The sequence below is a fragment of the Grampus griseus genome, assembly GCF_964374135.1.
Source record: "Grampus griseus genome assembly, chromosome: 10".
NCBI lineage: Eukaryota > Metazoa > Chordata > Mammalia > Artiodactyla > Delphinidae > Grampus > Grampus griseus.
In genome coordinates this window covers 20,621,548-20,641,004 of record NC_139004.1, presented here as the reverse complement: position 1 = coordinate 20,641,004, position 19,457 = coordinate 20,621,548, and the positions used below count along the sequence as shown (strand labels likewise).

Below are 19,457 nucleotides of genomic sequence, written 5' to 3'. Positions count from 1 at the left end.
ACACAGTAAAGTAAAGTAAAAACCACACGCAAATGTCTAAACTAGAGGACGCATCTGAGGTTTTGAGGAGATACACCTGAGGAGAAAGGTCGAGAATCACAGGTTGGCAGAGAAGCAGGCAGAACTGCAGAGGGGGTTCAGATTCTGAGTACTCAAGTCACACTTTTCTGAAAATTTCCCCAAAGGCCACTTGGCAAGAAGCCTTCTCATTCAACTTCTAGTTTGATGAATCTCATTAATGATTACCGAATCAAGCCCCAGGTGGCAAAGCACCTTCAGCTGCCTGCTGGCAAAGCTGTGGAGGGAGAGAGCGTGAAGGAAGAGCAGGTTCTAAGTCGAAGTCCTTCCTCAGACACTAAGTAAGTCACTTACCTTGGTGTTGCTACGAAAGCTCTCCAAGTGTCCTTTCTGTGTAACAATTGGCAATTTTTGTATACCTCCCAAGTCACAGGTTTTCTCATATTGACTTTTTAAAAAAAGTGAATGAAGATGTTAAAGCCTTATCTCCGTAACAAGGCAGAGAGAAGAGAGGTAGAAGCGGGAAGCTGAAGTATTGTCCCCGATGAGCCATAAGCTTTGAGAAAATGCCAACTGTGGAAGACATTTCCAAGAAACAGGCGCTCTAGGGAAATGTTTAAAGGCTGAGTTTTGGGAGTTTAATTTTGGGGCTTGTGCGCAAACATCAACTCTTTCATTTGCCAACGGGATGGGCTAGCTGAAAAGGGTCAGTAATAGCTCCATCTGGGGTTGATGTAAACTGCCTGGGTTAGTAGTTAATAACAGTAGCTATCATAATTTCTGTTGCAGCAACAGCTGGTGGGAGAAGAGCTGCAGAGTGGTTGTGGAGGAACACTTCAGATAAGAAAGCCTTGGCAGTCGCAGCGCCATCTCTTACATGAAGGTTCATTGCCCCCGCGAAGGTTGTGCAGGGCTTTTCCCCTGGGCAGATTGACAGCAGCAACAGGACTAGTGCCAGTGTCCTGAGGGACTCCATCCTTTTGTAATCAAGTTCGTGGCCTTAGTTTCCCACCCGGATCAATTAGGGTCCAGGGCTTTGACACAAGACAGGGCTGGGGGTGACTCTAGTCTAAGACAGCATCTAGAAGAATGCTGAGTAGGAACCAGTGAGATGGTGTGAAATTTAACCAAACTAAAATGGCTGGGTATAGAAGAAGAAATGTCGAGATGAGGCAATGGAACAGTCACCAGGGCCACCAGAAAACGGTAGGTGGGCTGAAGACAGTTGGAAGGAGGTGATCAGGGAGAGTCCTCAAGGCAGAGATGTAGAAGTTACAACTTTTTGATGACACTTGTGCCCTCACAGATGTATATGTATTGGTTGCACACCCCCAGCCTTTAAACCCAGTGGTCTCTGCAGGAAGGTAAACCTCAGTATAATTCCTTGTGAACACTGCTTTGAACCAGAAACATCTCAGGATGCCGTATAGTCTCTGACTCAGGCAACCAGCAGTGTTTTCTGGACCAATAATGGAAAATAAGGTAGCTGTTAAAAAATATGTGTGCGTGTGTGTGTGTATACACACACATACACAAAACATATATAATATATAAATATATGTATGTAGTTTCTTTTGTATAGTCCTATGCCTTGGAGGCTAGCAGGAGTGGAATTGTATTACCCTTGCAACCTCACTGCCGGGGCATCCAGCCAGAAAACTTTCTTGAGGTCACCAACCTTCCCTGGAATTCAGATGTTCCCTGGGCAGCCACTTGCTCTCTGAACTTTCCCTTATGTGGATCCCTGTTTGTTGCCTATACTCACCCACCTGTTCAGCTGTGTGAGCGAATGCTTGTAAAACCTCCTGGGAGAATGATCTCTGTGTATTGAATATATGGTCACATCGGCTGGGACTGGGCACTCAGGTTTCCGAGACAAGGCATGCCTTGTTGTCTAGAACAGAGATAATAGAAAACTGGAAGTAATCTAACATTCAGAATGTTCCAGTCCAAACAGTCCCACAGCAGGGGGATGGTAAAGTCTCACAGCCACAGAGTTACATTGACTGACATCATAACAGAACGTGGAAGTGAGAATAAATATCACTCATAGGGAAAAGGTGTTAATAAAAACAACATATTCCTGTTCAGCATTGCCGGGTTGTGCAAGACAATGCAGGTGGCCACATCTTTGTCTTTAGTAAAGTATCTCCCAAGCAACCTTTGCAATTAAAATCAGGGCAATTTCCCTGGGTACAAAAGGCCTAGTTGTTTCAATTGAAGTATACTTGATTTACAATGTTGTGTTAGTTTCACATTTAAAAGGCCTATTTTTGAAATGTTCTGGCCACACCAGGGAATTAGAATGCCCAGTGCCAAGATCTGAAGAGACACTTCTCCAAAGAAGATATATTGATAGCAAATAAACACATGGAAAGATGCTCAACCTCATTAGAGAAATGCAAATTAAAACCATGATGAGATATTACTACGCATCCTTTAGAATGTCTAAAACTAAAAAGACTGACCACATCAAATTGTTGAGTATGCAGAGGATCTGGAACTCTCTCATACACTGTTAGTGAGAGTGTAAAATGGTACAACCACTTTGGAAAACAATTCATCATTTTCTCAAAAAGTTAAACATATACTTACCATATGGTATTTATCCACTCCTAGGTACCACTCGTAAGTATTTATCTAAGAGAAATGAAAGCACGTGTCTAAACAAAGACCTGTACATGAATGTTCAGAGCATCTTTATTTGTAATGGCCATGAACGGCAAACAATACAATTTTCATCAAAAGATGAATGGATAAACAAATTGTGGTATAACCGTGCAATGAAATATTACTCAGCAATAAAAAGGAATGAAGTATTAACGTACACAACATAGATGAATTTCCTAATAATTATGCTGAGTGAAATAAGCCAGAAAAAAGTGAGGACATACTATATGATTCCATTTCTATCAAATTGCTAGAAAATGCAAGCTAATCTCTTGTTTCCAGGGGTAGAAGAGCAGGATGAATGGGCAGGAGCTGGGAAATGCTTCCGAGAAGTATTACAAAAGGACAGGATGAAACTTACAGGGGGTAATGTATAAGTTACTATTCTGATTGCATTGATTGTCTCATGGGTATACATCCTTCAAAACTTATGGAATTGTACACTTTAAATAAGCATAGTTCATTGTCAGTTATACCTCAATGAAGCTGTTTAAGAAAAACAATGAATAAAAATAGAGAGGAGACATCCAAAGGCCACACTCTGAACTTGACCTGCACCCAAGTAGGATAATTATAACATGAAAAGAAAATAGAATTACATAGAAATGGAATCGTTTGAAAACCATGATTCCATAATAACTCTCTAAAAAGAAGGTATTAATGTAAGAAATGCTCATATAATAGTTATAACACAAAGAAGGATAGCATTATTAGGGATATTTTAAAAGTAAAATTTCAATATGTAGAGGGGAATAGACAGAAGTTTGCCCATTTTTTAAAGGACATATGTCTTCCTACAAGGTTCGTTTATACAAAGGATGGTTGGATTTGGGTCCTGAAAGTAGGGCAAGCAGTTGAGGGAAAGTGGGGTCAGGAATAGGAAAGACCAATCAACCCTGGTAAGCCCACACTCTCACAAAGTGAGACAGAGAAGCAACATTGCTGGCCGTGTGCCACCAGAGAGGGTCTAACTTTATATCCTAAGGGGGCAGCCTATGGCATGTGCAGTAATGAAACTTTTACTGCACTAATGAAACTTTTAATTTTTATAAATGCTAAGAAGCCATGCCTTAGTTTGCAACACTGGTTTTAGACCGAGTCTAGTTAAGTGCCAGTGTTTAAATGTTTAAGAGGATATTATTTATTGAACCAACAACTTTGATTTATTAGTGGCATAAATAGTTACATGTTTTGAAACTTTTCCTTTAAGAGGTTTAACATTAATAAATTGAGCACTAAACATAGCACAAATATTGTAATTCTACACACAGTACCATACAAGAATCCCCTGGGGTATTAAAGATCTTAATATTGTATGTAGGAAAGATGTTTTACTTCTCTTATAAGCAGAAAGGTCAAGATCTCGGTGTTAGTTTTTTTTATAACACTGTAGACCTATCATCAACTTGTGGCCAAAAATGATCAGGGTTAGAATTGTATCATCCTGTATATATACACAATGGCATATTATTCAGCTATGAGAAAAAAGGATATCCTGCCTTTTGCAACAGCATGGATGGATACTGAACACATTATGCTGAATCAGATAAGCCAGACAGAGACAGACTAATACAGCATGATATCACTTATACGTGGAATCTTTAAAATGAAACATGTAAAAAAAACACAGAGAGTAAAACAGTGGTTACCAGGGGATGGAGGGTAGGGAGTAACATTGATGGTATTTAAGGGTACAAATTTGTACCAAGTACTAAAATAGCCATAGAGATTTAATGTACAGTTTATTGAACATAGGTAATAATATTGTACTAAGTATATAATGTGATAAATATCATCACAACGGCAACCGTTTTACAATATATAAATGTATCAAAGTAACACGAGATGTACATCTTAAATTTACACATTACATGTCAAATTTATCCAATTAAAACTTGTATCATCTCATTATACAAATTTGGTCTCCAATTATCGATGACACATGTTAGCGACACTCACAGTGGGTCAAACGGGGAAGCAGTGTGGGAGTCATCAGGAGTACCAGAAGCCAGGTTCTCAGGTGCAGTAGTGGATGCCAGAAGGAGACAGCTCCGCGGTGACCCACATCTGTAGTAGCTCCAACAACGATGGCAATAAACCACATAGCAACCACTTGCTGAGCGCCCGGCACGTGCAGTCTATTGAATCCTTACAGTCCTTGATGAAGGTGCTGCTGCCGCGCTGTTGTTGTCATTGTTCTTATTAAGAGCAGATGGGAAACTGAAACACACAAATTTGTTCCTGGTAGCACTCAGCACATTAGGTAAATCACAAGCCTGGATTTCAACTTAGAAATGCCTAGCTCCAAATCCAGCGCTCTCAAATTGGCACACAGTGAGTACTCCAGATCCTACATAATAAATGGTTCCACGCCTTAGGCACGGTACACCTGTTGTATTGAGCCAGGACTAGGTAATGATCCTCCTTATACCCCATCCAGATGGAACGGCACAGCTTCTGTTTGCCTGTTGCCCACTTTTTAAATGTTTCAAAGAAGTCTCATTTCTCGTGGCTGACACCTTGGATAACATATCACCCTGTAGGTGAAAAACAGTCATCAGGAGAGAAGAACGCAACGGCCACCATGACAGAATTGAGTCCCACGGCAGGGAAGTACTCCCAAGATGTACAAGGGGATGAGAAGCTCAGTCCTGGGAAAGGTAAACTCAACCTTCACTATGTGGTTTTAGGATTTTATGGTGGATTTTTACAATATCGTAATACAAAGAAATGAATTCATGTCTTTTAAGGTGTTTAATTGTTTTTTAAAAATCAAGTGCTATTAATGTACATTTCTAAAAAAGTATTTTATTTTTGATGATTACCTCCTAATCTTAGTCCATATGCACTTGCGTTCTTGATAAATGCTACCAAATCGTCTACACATAGTATTGTGTATTCTGCTTGTTATTGCATGTAATATTGTAAGCATAATTGTATTGCTTAAGTAAAGTATAAAAAATTATTTACAGAAACCTCAAAAAATCAAGATATGAAAAAAGATGTTACTAAGCTTAATGTAACCACTGTAATTTGTTTTTATTGCCTTCGTTTACATGTATATTTTATATAGTTCGGTGCTGTATATATTATGTTGTATGTTTTGGACCACACATACTTTTCAATTTGCTTTATAATGCAATCATTATTCTTAAAGGATACATATTATTATTCCAATATATCCAATAGATAAAGTATTATTTACCTGAAAAATCCCTGTGGTTGGATATTTAAGTTGTGGAGTTTTGGGGGTTTTTGCTTACCTATCATACAGATAGATTAATTGATAGATATAGTTATATAGATATAACATATCTATCTATCTATCTATATATCTCATGATATCCTGTAACATAACACTTGTCTGCAGTTGGAATTATTACTTCCTCAGGGCTTTTTCCTAAGAAAAAAATTTTAAGCAATGGTTATAAATACTTCATTTCCATTGGTCACTAAAGAGACCTTAGTTTTTAATCTGAAAAATAGTGTGGCCACATAGAGAATTTTGAGCAGAAAATGGCGTGATCAAATTTATGGTATGACTAGAGCACTCCAAATGCTGTAATGAGAGTAGACTGGAAGCAGGAAGTCAAGTTGAAGGCTATTGCAAAAATCTAGGCAAGAGATGTTGGTAGCTAGAACCACATGGAAGAGGCTTTAAACAAAAAGATAGCAGTGGCCCTGGTGAGAAGTGGTTGAATTCTACATACATTTTGAGTGTAAAGAAAGCAGTATGTTCTAGATAGACTGGATGTAGACTGTGAAAGAAAGAAATCAAGGATAAATTGCAAAGTGTTTGGAAGGATGGAATTTCTATCACCTGAGTTGGGAAGGAATTTGGGTGGAGCAAGATTGGGAGGGGGAGTTTAGTTTTGGATCTATTAAGTTTGATTTGTTGATTAGTTGATCAATTGATTTTTAGTTGAGCAAAAAATGATGCATCTTAAATCAATGACAACTTCAATTTGACAAAATGCAGTATTATTGTATTATATACTGAGCTTTTAAATTTTAAGACATGAGATGTTGTACCAACATTATTTTTCATATATTTGAACTAGACACGGGAAACAAATAACTTTTAAGAACACATGTAGTAGCCTGTAGGGAACGCTTAATATGCAGCAAGCACCAGACTAAGCCTTTTAAATACAGTCTCTAGTGGATCTTTCAGCGATCTCATGAGGCAGGTGTTCACCCCACCCATTTGTGAGCCATTAGTCTCCTGGTTTGCTGATACTTGCTTTCTGTAGCCTTTGGCCTCTAGGATCCCAAAGCAAGCTGGGGAGATCAGAGGCCAAAGAACTGATAAATTATTAGTTGATTTGATTGACATAGGAAGTCATCACCCAGCTCCAAAAAAGAAAGGAAAACCTTTACAAAGATATTATTTTTTAGCTCCTCGCTCTAATTACAGTACACTTACAAGTTTCTTCCAAATTCTTCCCTCCCCACTACATTCACTGCAAAGATCTGTGTTCTACTTAAGAAGAGAGTATGGTCTTGAGGGAAAGGCTCTTTTGTAAACCTCAAGGCACCTCTTTTCTTGAAGCTTTGAAGACTTCTTGATGATGCATGGTGTTGTTCTCCTCTCCTACACCATAGAGCCATACAAACCCCACAGATGAGTGCACTCGGATTGTGGCAAAGGTATTCTCATGGAATCATCTGGGACAAAATAAAAGCCACTGTACACATGCAGTGTTTAAGAGCATAGACACTTGAGCTATACTATTAGCTGACCTCTCTGCACCTGTAAAATTGGAGTAGTAGTAGTAGCTGCTTCATAGGATTATTGTGAGGATTAAATGAGTTAATTCTCAGTCATCATGTTACATAACCTATCAGAAACATCTGACACACCTACTGACTCCCTCCTCTCTGTAGCCCTTTTCCCCTTGACTTCCAGGACACCACACTTTCCTGGTTTTCTTCCCAGTTTCCATTGACAGTTTCTTCCCATTTATCCAACCTCTAAGCATTGGAGAGCCCTAGAGTCAGTCCTTGGTTATCTTCCCTATTTATTCTCATTTCCTAAATACCATGGCTTCAAGTATCATCTTGAATGTTATTAACTCCCAACGTTTTGCCTCAGCCTCTATTCTAAACTTTAGAGTTTTATATGCAACAATATTCTCAACATCTCTTGTGTTCTTAAAAGGCATCTTTGTCTTAACTGTCCAATAATAAGCTCTTTATCATCCCACTGCCCCCAAACCTGCTTTTTCTGCAGAACTCTCTTCCTCATTGAACAACAACTCCATTCTTCCAGCTGTTTAGAACAAGAACCTCTCTAATGCCCTTCCCTCACGCATCTGTAAAATTGAAACCAAGATTCAGTTATTCCCCTACTGCAATCTATCTGGGATCTTATCACATCTTAGTTCCTCTACTGCTACCACCCTAGTTCACGGTTCTTCACTTCTTTTCTGGATTGTTGCAATAGTTTCTTCCTGGCAATAGCCGTCTTTCCTGGAAGTACAAAAACAGATTATTTTAATTTTGTGCTCATTTCTTTTTCTGTTATTTTTTCACTTTCACTATATTTTTTCATAGTTTGTCAGTGTCAATTTTTCTCTAATGAGAAAATCTTTCTAGAGGTTTAATTTCAAAATTTAAATGAAAGTTTGCCCTCACTGACTGAGACATATGAGAAGAATAAGAAATCTATACCAATGAACAACTCCTTCAATGTTTAAAATTTACATTATATATGTATATAATATAGTACATATAATATAAATTATATAATTTAAATATGTATACTATACATATTTCATTTATACGTATATATTTACTTTTACTATATATATTCTATATATCCATATCTATATATATTTAAATATGAGTAATTTCATCAACCATAGAATACAGTAACCTAGGGATGGGAGAGACAAAATTGCAGGAAGAACAGAACACCCCAGAGCAAGTCAGGGTCTACAAAGCTGTGGTATAAAACACGCTTTGACTCAACTCAGTCATTTTCTGCTTTTGGAATCTTTCTTTCCCAAAGCCGATAGAAGCGCCACTTAAATCATCAGGTGATGCCTTTCTGTATTATAACCTGTGAAAAATAAATGATGGTTCAATAAAGAAAGCCCTAATATAATGTCATAATATTTCTAGCTCCAAGCTTATGTTCCACTCGCTATGGAATAGCCTTCATCACACGTCTCTGCAACTTCATAATAATGGCACAAAATATTATCATGAACATCACCATGGTAACCATGGCCAACAGCACAAACCATCAGTCCCAGTTTAACAGCTCCACTGAGGGGCTGCCTGTTGACTCATTTGATGACCCAAATAATTCCCCAAAAAGTCTTCCTGCCTTTGACCCAAATAAGTCCCCAAAAAGTCTTCCTGCCTTTGACCCAAATAAGTCCCCAAAAAGTCTTCATGTCCTTTGTGACATGACTTTTAGTTATTTTCCCCAAGTTGTCATGTGTGATTTGACTTTGCTTATAATGCTTTTTGCCATTTTTTAAAAATACATTTTTATGTAGTCAAATTGATCATTCTTTTCTTTTATGGTTTCTGGGTTTGAGTCATAGTTAGAAATGTTACAAAAGCATCCAACCTGGCTTTTAATGAATATGTATGGTTTCATATTTTATATTTAAATTTTTGACATATTGGAGTTTATACTAGTGTTCAGTGTGAGGCATGAATCCAACTTAATTTTCTTTGGAATTGCTCTCAGTTGTCCTGAGAACTGCTTTCTGATAATGATCTGTCTGGACAGTGTACTTGGAATGAATATTCTGGAGGAAGAAAGCTTCAGTTACATTGAGTCAAAATGAAAAATGGAAAGAGTAGGGCTAACCAACTGGAAATTGCCAAAGTATGGGTGCTGGGTAAGGAGAGAAGGGTAGGAGAGCCAGGGATTCTTCAAGGCCAGAAAACGAGTCACGTGCACACACATACACACCCTGCCTGACCTTATGCCTCTCTAGAGCCCTTCACAACCCTGGACGATTAGTCTTTGTCATCTGAGCTCATATCCACTGATAGGGGAATGGAGGCCCCAGTTTGGACTAAGGAAACTCACTTTGGTTATCAGAGCTGACTAAGGGATACCCTCAAATATAAATAAGGATTGGCTAGGCTTCCCTGGTGGCGCAGCGGTTGAGAGTCCGCCTGCCGAGGCAAGGGACACAGGTTCGTGCCCCGGTCTGGGAAGATCCCACATGCCGCGGAGCGGCTGGGCCCATGAGCCATGGACGCTGAGGCTGGGCGTCCGGAGCCTGTGCTCCGCAATGGGAGAGACCACAGCAGTGAGAGGCCCGTGTACCGCAAAAAAAAAAAAAAAAAACGGATTGGCTTTTCCAAATTGTCAAACATTTGAAGGAAATCAAGGGCATGAAAGAGAGAAACCAAACTCAAAAACTGCAAGAACTAACCCCAATGAAAAAGGAATTGAAAGCAGATTTTAAATAATTAACAAATAACATCAGAGAGATCCACGGGAATATGTGTAGATGATATTCATTTTAAAAGAACACACTGCTATAAAAAACAGTTGCTGAGACTTCCCTGGTGGCACAGTGGTTAAGAATCCACCTGCCAATGCAGGGGACACGGGTCCAAGCCCTGGTCTGATTTTTTTTTTTTAACTGTGAGATCAGGAAAGCCCTTCTAAGCAAAGGAGTAAATCTAGAAGTCATTACAGAGGAAACTTACAGATCTGACCCCATGAAAACTCACAACTGCTAGGTTACAAAAGACACCATAAACAAAGTTTAAATCGGGAGAATAGAATTGCAGCCAGCATGACAGACAGAGGGTTATTATTCACAACACATAAAGGTTCTATAAATTGAGACAAAGTTAAACAAGTGAAAGAAACAAAAAAAAAAAAGATTATGAACAGTTCACAAAAGAAATAAAAATGAAAAAAATGTTCAACTGCACTATAAAAAGAAAAACTTATATACTGTTTTGCATTCATATTTGGAAAACTAGGAGCTTTGAGGATGTCCAATGTTGTCAAGAGATGAGGAAAACAATCTTTGTTGGCAGTTTAATTTAGTATGGCCTTTTAGCAGCATACTTCAGCTGTTCTGTCAAAAAATGCAGTCTTTGGTTTAGCAAGCCTACTTCTGTTATTTTACTGTACAGAAATAAATTATGTTTAAGTTCAGAAGTGATAATTAAGTTTATGTTCATAAGTAACAACTAGGTAGCATCTGCAGTGACATGGAAATATTTACAAGCCCAATTGTTAAATAAAAAATAAATGTCACAGGACAATAGGTACATTATGGTCCTGCTTATTTAAAATTAATAATAACTCACATACATATATAAAAAAGTTGACAAGTTGATGTTAATGTTCATCTGGAAAATTTTAAAAAATATGATAGTCTAGTTCTGAAGAAGTTGTAAAAGGGATATGTGCCTCACTATATATGAGAATACTCGGTAAAGCCATGGAAATTAAAACAGTGCTATTTGCACATTAATAGACAAATCTATCTAACTTTCTGTCTACATATTACATAAATGCATTTACCAAGAGATGCATGTATGTATAGATATACATTATGTATGTGTGCAGAGAGGAAACTGTATGCGATTATACATCATATAATAAATTGTAGCTGTTGGTTAACATTCGAGTGGGGATGGATTGGGGGGCACGTGAGGGGAACCTTGGTTCTTTGCAGTAATTTACTTTTACAATAGCATATGTTATATGAATTGTGTAATTAAAAATTAAAATAACATAAAAGGAAGCATGGTTGTCATCTGCAATGTTACTAGGGAACTGCCAGAAAAATGGGTCCTCAGGAGAACATATGAACTCAATCACAAGTTTGAAGTCCATATATTCTACTATGCTTATCTCTTTATGGTGATACTGCTCTGTAACATGTCATCTGTCATTCTGTAGGCATCTATCAGGTGGCAGTCCAGAGCCCCACAGCTTATTCTCTCTTTGCAGGAATGATGCTGGGAAGCTGCATTGCCATCTTCCTGGGTGGCATCATCAGTCAAGCCCTTGGGTGGCCTTTTGTCTTCTATATCTTTGGTAAGCTGCTGTCTCCCCACTCCTAGGTTTTCATATTCAGGGAGATTCTTCTGAGTATCTATCTGTGTGTACTTTTCTGGAGGAAATGAATCGAGACAGAAAGATCCTAGTAAAAGAAAATGTCTTAATATAATAGTAAGGAAGAATTAACTTGTACCATCAAAGGATTTGGAAGTCCTCCTGCCTATGATGCTGTTAACCTGCCATGATGCATTATTAACACCAAGTGATTTGGCAGAATCTGCTGCCCTAGCAGGCAGTAGGGGACAGACTTGCAGAGGGGTGGTTTGTGAGAGACAGAAGTATCAGAGTTGAGGAGATGGAGGTAAGAGCCCTGAGAAAGTAAGGCAGGTAGAGCTCACAGGAAAGAGTGCCTAACAGGAGACAACTGCACACAGAGAAAACCCTGGCTATCTGCAGAGTCCCCCTTGATACTCACCAGAGCACTGATTAGAATACCTGTGTGGAGACATCATCTGAGGCCGGTGGGGGGCGGGGGTGTGTGTGTGCCGGAAATCATTGGCAAAATTTAAAGAATAGTGCCCAGTACTTATAGAGAATCAGGGATAGTGCGTGTTTCCACAAGACAGAATGAAAAACTGTATAATTCTTGGGCCATTGGGCAGAATCCTAATAAATGTCTTTCCTCAATAGTGAGAAATAATTAGCTCTAGAGGACACACTATTGTGCATCCCTCTAACAAATGATGATGACCAGACCCAAAGGGTCAGTGTTTCCATGTAATTTAACTGTACCCCAAACAAAGCTCAAAAATACTTATAGGAATACAAAAATATTCAGCACCCAACAAGATATAATTCGTGATGTCTGGCTCAAGGCATAGGTTACCAGGTATGGACAAAGGCAGGAAAACACAATCCATAATAGGGAGAATAATCAATCAATCAAAACCAGCCCAGAACTGACACAAATGTTAGAATTAGCACACAAGGATAGTTACTATAACTATAACTTTATTTGTTCAAAATTTAAGTAGAGACATGCAAAATATATTTTTAAAGACCCTAAGTCAAACTTCTAGAGATAAAAACTACAATATAAGGATTGAATTAATGACAGATGATACAACAGAAGGAAAGATTAATGACATTAAAAGTAGCAATAGAAACCATCCAGAATGACCTACACAGAGAAAAAAGTAATAATAAAATGAGAACATAAGTAAGGTGTGTAGTATCCAAAGGAGAGGAGTGGGTTGGGGGAGCAGAAAGAAACCTTTGAAGAAATGATGGCTGAAAGTTTTCCAAGTTTGTTGGAAACTGTAAACTCACAGATCCAAAAAAGTCAATGAGTCTCAAGCACAGGAAATATGAAGAAACCTGTACCGAGTTATACCTAATAAAATGGCTCAAAACCAGTGATAAAGATGAAATCTTAAAAGCAGCCAAAGTTTAAAATTAGAGAGAGAAGAACAAAGATACGATGACTGCAGCTTTCCCATCAGAAGCAATAAAAGCAAGAAGGCAGTGGAACAACATCTTTCAAATACTGCAAGAAAAAAGAAAATAAATCTGTTAACATAGAATTCTAGAGACAAAAACAACTTTTCAAAAACAAAGGCAAAATAAGGACATTTTTAGACATACAAAAGTTGAAAGAATCAGAAATTTAAATTAAAGAGAACAGTACCATTTTCAATAGCATCAAAAAATAGATAACAGTGCTAAATTTGACAAGAGATGTGAAACATGCACTGAAAACTAAATTATCATGAAAATAAAAAGATCCTAGAATAGCCAATTTTGGAAATTAATGACAAAGTTGTAAGACTAACACAGCCTGATGTCAAGGTATATTATAAGATTACAGTCATCAAGACATTGTGGTATTGGCATAGAGACAAACAGATCACTGAAACAGAATACAGTCATAAATAGACTTACACATTAATGATAAACTGATTTTTGACAAAGATGCAAAAACAATTCAATGGAGAAAGGATAGTCTTTTTAACAGATGGTGCTCAAAAAAAAAAAAAGAATTTTGATCCATATCTTGCACTCTATACAAAAACTCAAAACGAATGTTGGAGGTAATTGTAAGATCTGAAATTATCATTCTTTTAAAAGAAAACATATGAGAAAATCTTTGCTCTTTATTTAGGCAAAGATTTCTTAGCTATGACACCAAAGAAAATACTTGCAAAACACATATACAATAAGGACTTTTATCCAGAGTGTGTAAATAATTCTCAAAACTCAATAACAAAGCAAAAACCCAATTTAAAAATGGGCAAAGACACCTCACTAAAGAGGATAGGGAGAGGGAAAATAAGTATGTGAAAAGGTGGTCAACTCAACATCCTTAGTCATTAGGGAAATGCAAATAAAAACAATGAGCTACCTCTGCACACCTATTAGAATGGCTAATTGTGACATAATAAGAAATATATAGATATGGTTTCTGCCACCAGTTCCTGACACAGAGCTAAAACTCTTGTAATTTTGTGGTGAGTGGTGGGAATGATAGGAGCATCTAAGCAGAGTTCCTAAATCCCTTGGAATTTCTTGAGTTATAGGAACATCTTTTGTCTAATGAGGCGACTCTTGGTATCCTCCTGGATAGCTTCAGGCTAGAGGCCACCAGAAAGATCAAGCGGTGATTAGAAGCTTGGAACTTTTAGCCCCAACTTCCATCCTCCCAGGAGGAGAGGGTGCATCAGATTGTGTTAATAATCAATTATGGCGACATGATACAGCCTCCATAAAAATCCCTAAACTATGGGGTTCTAAGAGCCTCCAGGTTGGTGAACACATCCACGTGCTGGGACGGTAGCATATCCCCAACTCCACAGGGTCAGAAACTCCTGCACTCAGGACCGATCCAGACTTCACCCTATGTATCTCTTCATCTGGGTGTTCATCAGTATCCTTTATCATATTTTTGATAATAAACCAGTAAACATAAATGAATATTTCCCTGACTTTTGTGAGCTATTCCAGCAAATTAGCAGACTAAGAGGGAGTTGTGGGAACCTCTGAATTTGTAGTAAAGTTGAACAGAAGTGTGGGTAATTTGAGGACTCACTACTTGCAATTAGTATCTGAGGTAGGGGGCAGCCTGTGTGACTGAGCCCTTACTCTGTAGGGTCTGTGCTAAGGCCAGATAGTGTCAGAACTGAGCTAAACTGTAGGATGTCAGGTTGGTGTCTGTAGAGAATTAGAGAATTTCTTAGTGTGAAAACCCCACACATTTGATGTCAGAAGGGTTGTGAGCAGAGAAATCGTTTTCCTTTATTAGTATTAAAAAGGTTGAGATATCAAGTGTAGTACCATTTTTGTGTACACAAATAATCAAGAAATCTAAAGGAATGGGTTCTAGAAAGCTGTGATATTCATGTGAGTATTTTGAGAAATGGGAAGAAGATATTAAGAGCAAGAGCTTTTCCCAGGAACCACACCAGAAAATAACCCAATGTAAAAAATATTCACACAGAAGTTTACCAATTTTACCTCTGCTGGCAGGAGGTGTTGGCTGTGTCTCCTGCCTTCTCTGGTTTGTTTTGATTTATGATGACCCTGTCACTCACCCATGGATAAACATCACAGAAAAAGAATACATCATATCCTCCTTGGCCCAACAGGTACACATAAAGACTCTGACCTTCTCCAGAGATCTTGTATCAGCATCTGGATTTATCAGGGTGACTAAGAACCTGTGAGCATGTCTCAGATCTTACTATTCTAATCAGTAAATTTGTTTTCAGGTCAGCTCTTCTAAGCAGCCTCTTCCCATCAAAGCTATGGTCAGATCTCTACCCCTCTGGTCCTTGTGTTTTTGCTGTTTCAGCCATCAATGGTTAATTAACATAATGGTTGTATACACACCAACTTACATCAGCTCTGTGTTCAATGTTGATATCAGAGATGTGAGTATATTTCCCTCCACCCGTTTCTCCTGTTTGCATGACTCTCGAATTACTCTGCCTTCACAAATCATCTCATCTAGAAAAATTTATCTTTTATTACCAAGAGATAACGTAACAGTCATGTGCGTAGCTTTTCTGAGGGTATGATGGAAGAGGCTGCTGATTTTCTTAGCAAAGTATGATTTCAGAGTTGTCGGTATGATTATTAGTGCTTTATCAATACAAGGTGTGATCTCACAGCCTTTATTATGATGGTTTACTCAAGTTTTTCCCCTCAGAGTGGCTTCCTGTCTGCCCTTCCTTTTATTTTTGCCTGGGTCGTTGGCATCCTGGGAGGTTACCTGGCAGATTTCCTTCTGACCAAGAATTTTAGGCTTGTTACAGTGAGGAAAATTGCCACAGTTCTAGTTAAGAATAGGACCAAAAGCTCTGATAATTCATAAGGCATACAACAGCCAAAGATGTATCTTGGTAAATTCATCTGTTCCTCGTTCCATAGGATGTCTCCCCTCTTCAGCATCCCTTGTGGTTCTGCCATACGTTGCCTCCAGCTATATCACAGCAGTGAGCCTTCTGACGCTCTCCTGTGGACTAAGCTTGTTTAGTCAGCCAGGGATCTATATCAATGCCTTAGATATTGCTCCAAGGTAGGACTATAATTTCCACTCTCATTATTATATTTCCTGAAAAATATTTAGCCTGCAGCCTTCCGGGAGCCCCAAACTTTGTGAAATTATAAATCATGGGCAAGGACCACTGATAGCCTGTGGCCATTTTTTCAAGTATGTGGGAGGAGGGTGTTGTTGATTTGTCTCAGTACCTTTCATTGAATATACACAGAGAGAGTCCTTTTTGACATAATTACTATATGATAGATTCATATGCTAAGCAGTGCTGAAGTGTCTATGGATCTAGCCTGGAACATTCCTGTCACCCACAGGCATTCCAGCTTTCTCATGGGAGCCTCGAGGGGAGCACAGATATCTACTATCCTGGCACCCACTGTCAGTGGATTTCTTCTCAGTCAGGTAAAGTTTTCTTGTTAAGGATTCTTAAAACACTCTGCTGAATCCATTCATAAAGGTAATAGCATAAAAAAAAGTTTTCACATTTTGGATAATAAAATTAAATTGTGGGTAACTTTGTCATGAAGATCAACTTGGCAAAGAAAAATATAAAAGGATTTCCTTCATGACCTCAATCTTTACTTATTCTGAAATCAGAGCACTCACTAGTGATCCACTGGTAATATCCAGTCTTTGAAATCACACAGCCACATAGATGTCCTGTGAGAAGATGATGATTCCATGCATATATGCAACTTGCCATGTCTTCTGCAACACTTTGAAATTTTCATTTGCATAACCATGCAAAAGCAAAGAGATAAAATCAAATATGTTTAAGTGCCTGATACATGCAGGTATTATTACAGGTATTTCATATGCAGTAATCTCATTTAATTATTGATTCTCCCACCAATTATGAAAATGAAACATTATTGTCCTCATTTCCTGATGATTAAAATCTGATAGAACATGTCTTTCCACTAAGAGGGTGTAGAATTGGAATTCTCCTAACTTAGACCTGTCTAGCTCCAAAGCCCTCAATCTTCTTCTTGCAAGATTCTTCTTGCACTGGAAGAAGAAATATTATCAGCATATGTATAGTCATGATTCGCACAAAAGAGAAAATGTACGGCACTTTGATAATAGGGACAAATACAATTCTGGAGGTTAATTGCAACGGTCCTTAAGTCCATTTTATGAAGAACATTCTGAATCCATTTTGAAATTCTTTCCATCAAACTATTAAGCTGTGTTCAGGAAATGAATTTCTACATGAAAACCCACTGGTGAACATTGTCTTCTAAACTATTAATGAGTTTCATAGAAAAAGGGATGAAAGGGGTAATATTTACTTGAAGTTTTGTCTCCTCAGGACCCTGAATTTGGGTGGAGGAATGTCTTCTCCTTGTCATTTGCCATTAACACATTAGGACTGATCCTCTACCTTATATTTGGAAAAGCAGATGTCCAAGACCGGGCTAAAGAGAGGAAACTCACTCGTTTATGAAGGTAAAGAAAAATGATTTCATCTATGGTTATAACCAGAGAAGCACTATTTAATTTTTTTTAATTTTTATTTTATATTGGAGAATAGTTGATTTACAATTTTTTTTATTTTATGGTGGAGTATTAAATTTTTAATTCTATGCCATTTTTCCTTCTTAGTTACCCCACCTTGGATGGAAAATCATTAGGCACCTTATTTCATAAACGAGAAGCCTTCAGTGATGAAAATACCAACAGAAAAAGTTTTCTTTGCTGTAGCTCTTTTCAAATCTGAGATCAGTTCTTTATTTTACTCAGATTTCATTTTGAGAAAAATATAAGATGAATGAAAATTCAAATAAAATGATAGCCAAGAACATGTCATCTTCATAGAGTTAACAATGAATTCAGAGGAGCTGCTCTATGGGAGCCAGCAGGCTAGATTCACAGTTTTTGAATCTCTAAACAGGAAACTATGTTTTGAAACTCTTAATCGAGGGCAGTAACCTCCCTAGGGCAATGATTCCTCCTACTTGTGAAAATGAATATTAATTTATGTATTTGTTGGGCTGGATATTGTCCATGTGTTCCTCCCTTTGTGTGCTCCACTCTCCTGCATCCTGCTCGGGCCCCAGGAGGCTGACCTGAGTGGTTTGCATCCCACACTTTCTTGTCCACTGCCTCCTGCTGGATTTTCAGTGGAGGCAGGAGAGTGAGGATAGGGAGCATTTATCTCTAAAGTTCCTCCTCGTGGGGACTGCAGTTGGCTGATCCTTCCTGTATAGTTCACAGCTCCTAGCAGACAGCCCTCTCCACATAGTCTGGTAATTTCTCTCTTCCCATGTCCCATCAAACCTTTTTTGGCCTTTATGTTGCAAGTTCTGGGATTCTCAAGAATTATCTTGTGGTTTCCTTCCCACCTTCCCAATCCTGTGTAAATTGTCTCATTTAACACTCCTCAAATTACCCAGTATGAGTCTCTTATGTTTCTCCTTCTAGGATCCAACTAATTTCAGTAGTTAAGTCATATATAAAGCTCAAAACATGAAATGGTTCAGTATTTCTTTAAATTATAATTTGTAGGTGTCAGTGGGTCATAGCATGTTCAGAGGGGCCAAAACTATGTTCTAGGTTGCTCCCCATGGTGATCTCTACTGTGTTGAATAGAGATTATAGCCATCAAGTTATTTTGTATAGAAGTGATGTGATGGACGCTAGTTCTGAGTGTAAAATTAGGGCAAGAATATAGAAGGTCAAATTTGAATAAGCAACAACAATTACTGAGATTTTGCATAGTCTAGAATCTAGGCCCTTGGAACACTAGAGTAAATTAGACACAGTCACTATTGTCCATTCAGATGTGGAAGACACACATAATAATACATGGCAAGTGCATTGTCTTAGGTACAATAGCAGGGGGACATGCAGGTCATTACGGGAGACCAGATGAGGGGTTCCAATCCTAAGCTGAAGAGCACAGGGGAGATCTCCTTCTGCAAGTAATTCCTGAGCTAAATGTTAAAAGAGGAGTGTTATGGTAGAATTTTCCACACTGGAGCCCAACTTGTACAAAAGCATGAAAAAAAAAAACCATTTCTGAAGGGAATCACTTGCCTACATGGTCAGTTAGGGAAGGGCAGAAGATTAAGTTAGGGAGGTGGGTGTGACCAGAACATGGAGGTCTTGTTCGCCATGTCGGGGAGCTACAAGCAATAGTGACATGGGCAGATTTTCTCTCTAGATAGGACACTCTGGCCCAATTCCAGAATCAGGAAGACTAGTTAGTGGTCC

At 38.3% G+C, this 19,457-nt stretch overlaps 1 protein-coding gene across 1 annotated transcript in view; it reads left to right on the top strand.

Annotated features, from left to right (window-relative positions):
* The window catches only part of LOC309829104 (uncharacterized protein), a gene marked incomplete at its 5' end in the record, with an annotated part of 53,137 nt that extends 34,801 nt beyond the window's left edge, over nt 1-18,336 (top strand). Inside the window, 12 exon segments of the mRNA XM_082664800.1 lie at nt 186-327; nt 808-901; nt 2,971-3,054; nt 5,232-5,348; nt 11,639-11,725; nt 15,212-15,330; nt 15,454-15,615; nt 15,894-16,025; nt 16,027-16,262; nt 16,556-16,643; nt 17,554-17,690; nt 17,847-18,336. Coding sequence (XP_082520926.1) covers nt 186-327; nt 808-901; nt 2,971-3,054; nt 5,232-5,348; nt 11,639-11,725; nt 15,212-15,330; nt 15,454-15,615; nt 15,894-16,025; nt 16,027-16,262; nt 16,556-16,643; nt 17,554-17,688 — 1,396 coding nt within the window. The 3' untranslated portion in view covers nt 17,689-17,690; nt 17,847-18,336.
* Nucleotides 18,337-19,457: the final 1,121 nt, after the last annotated feature.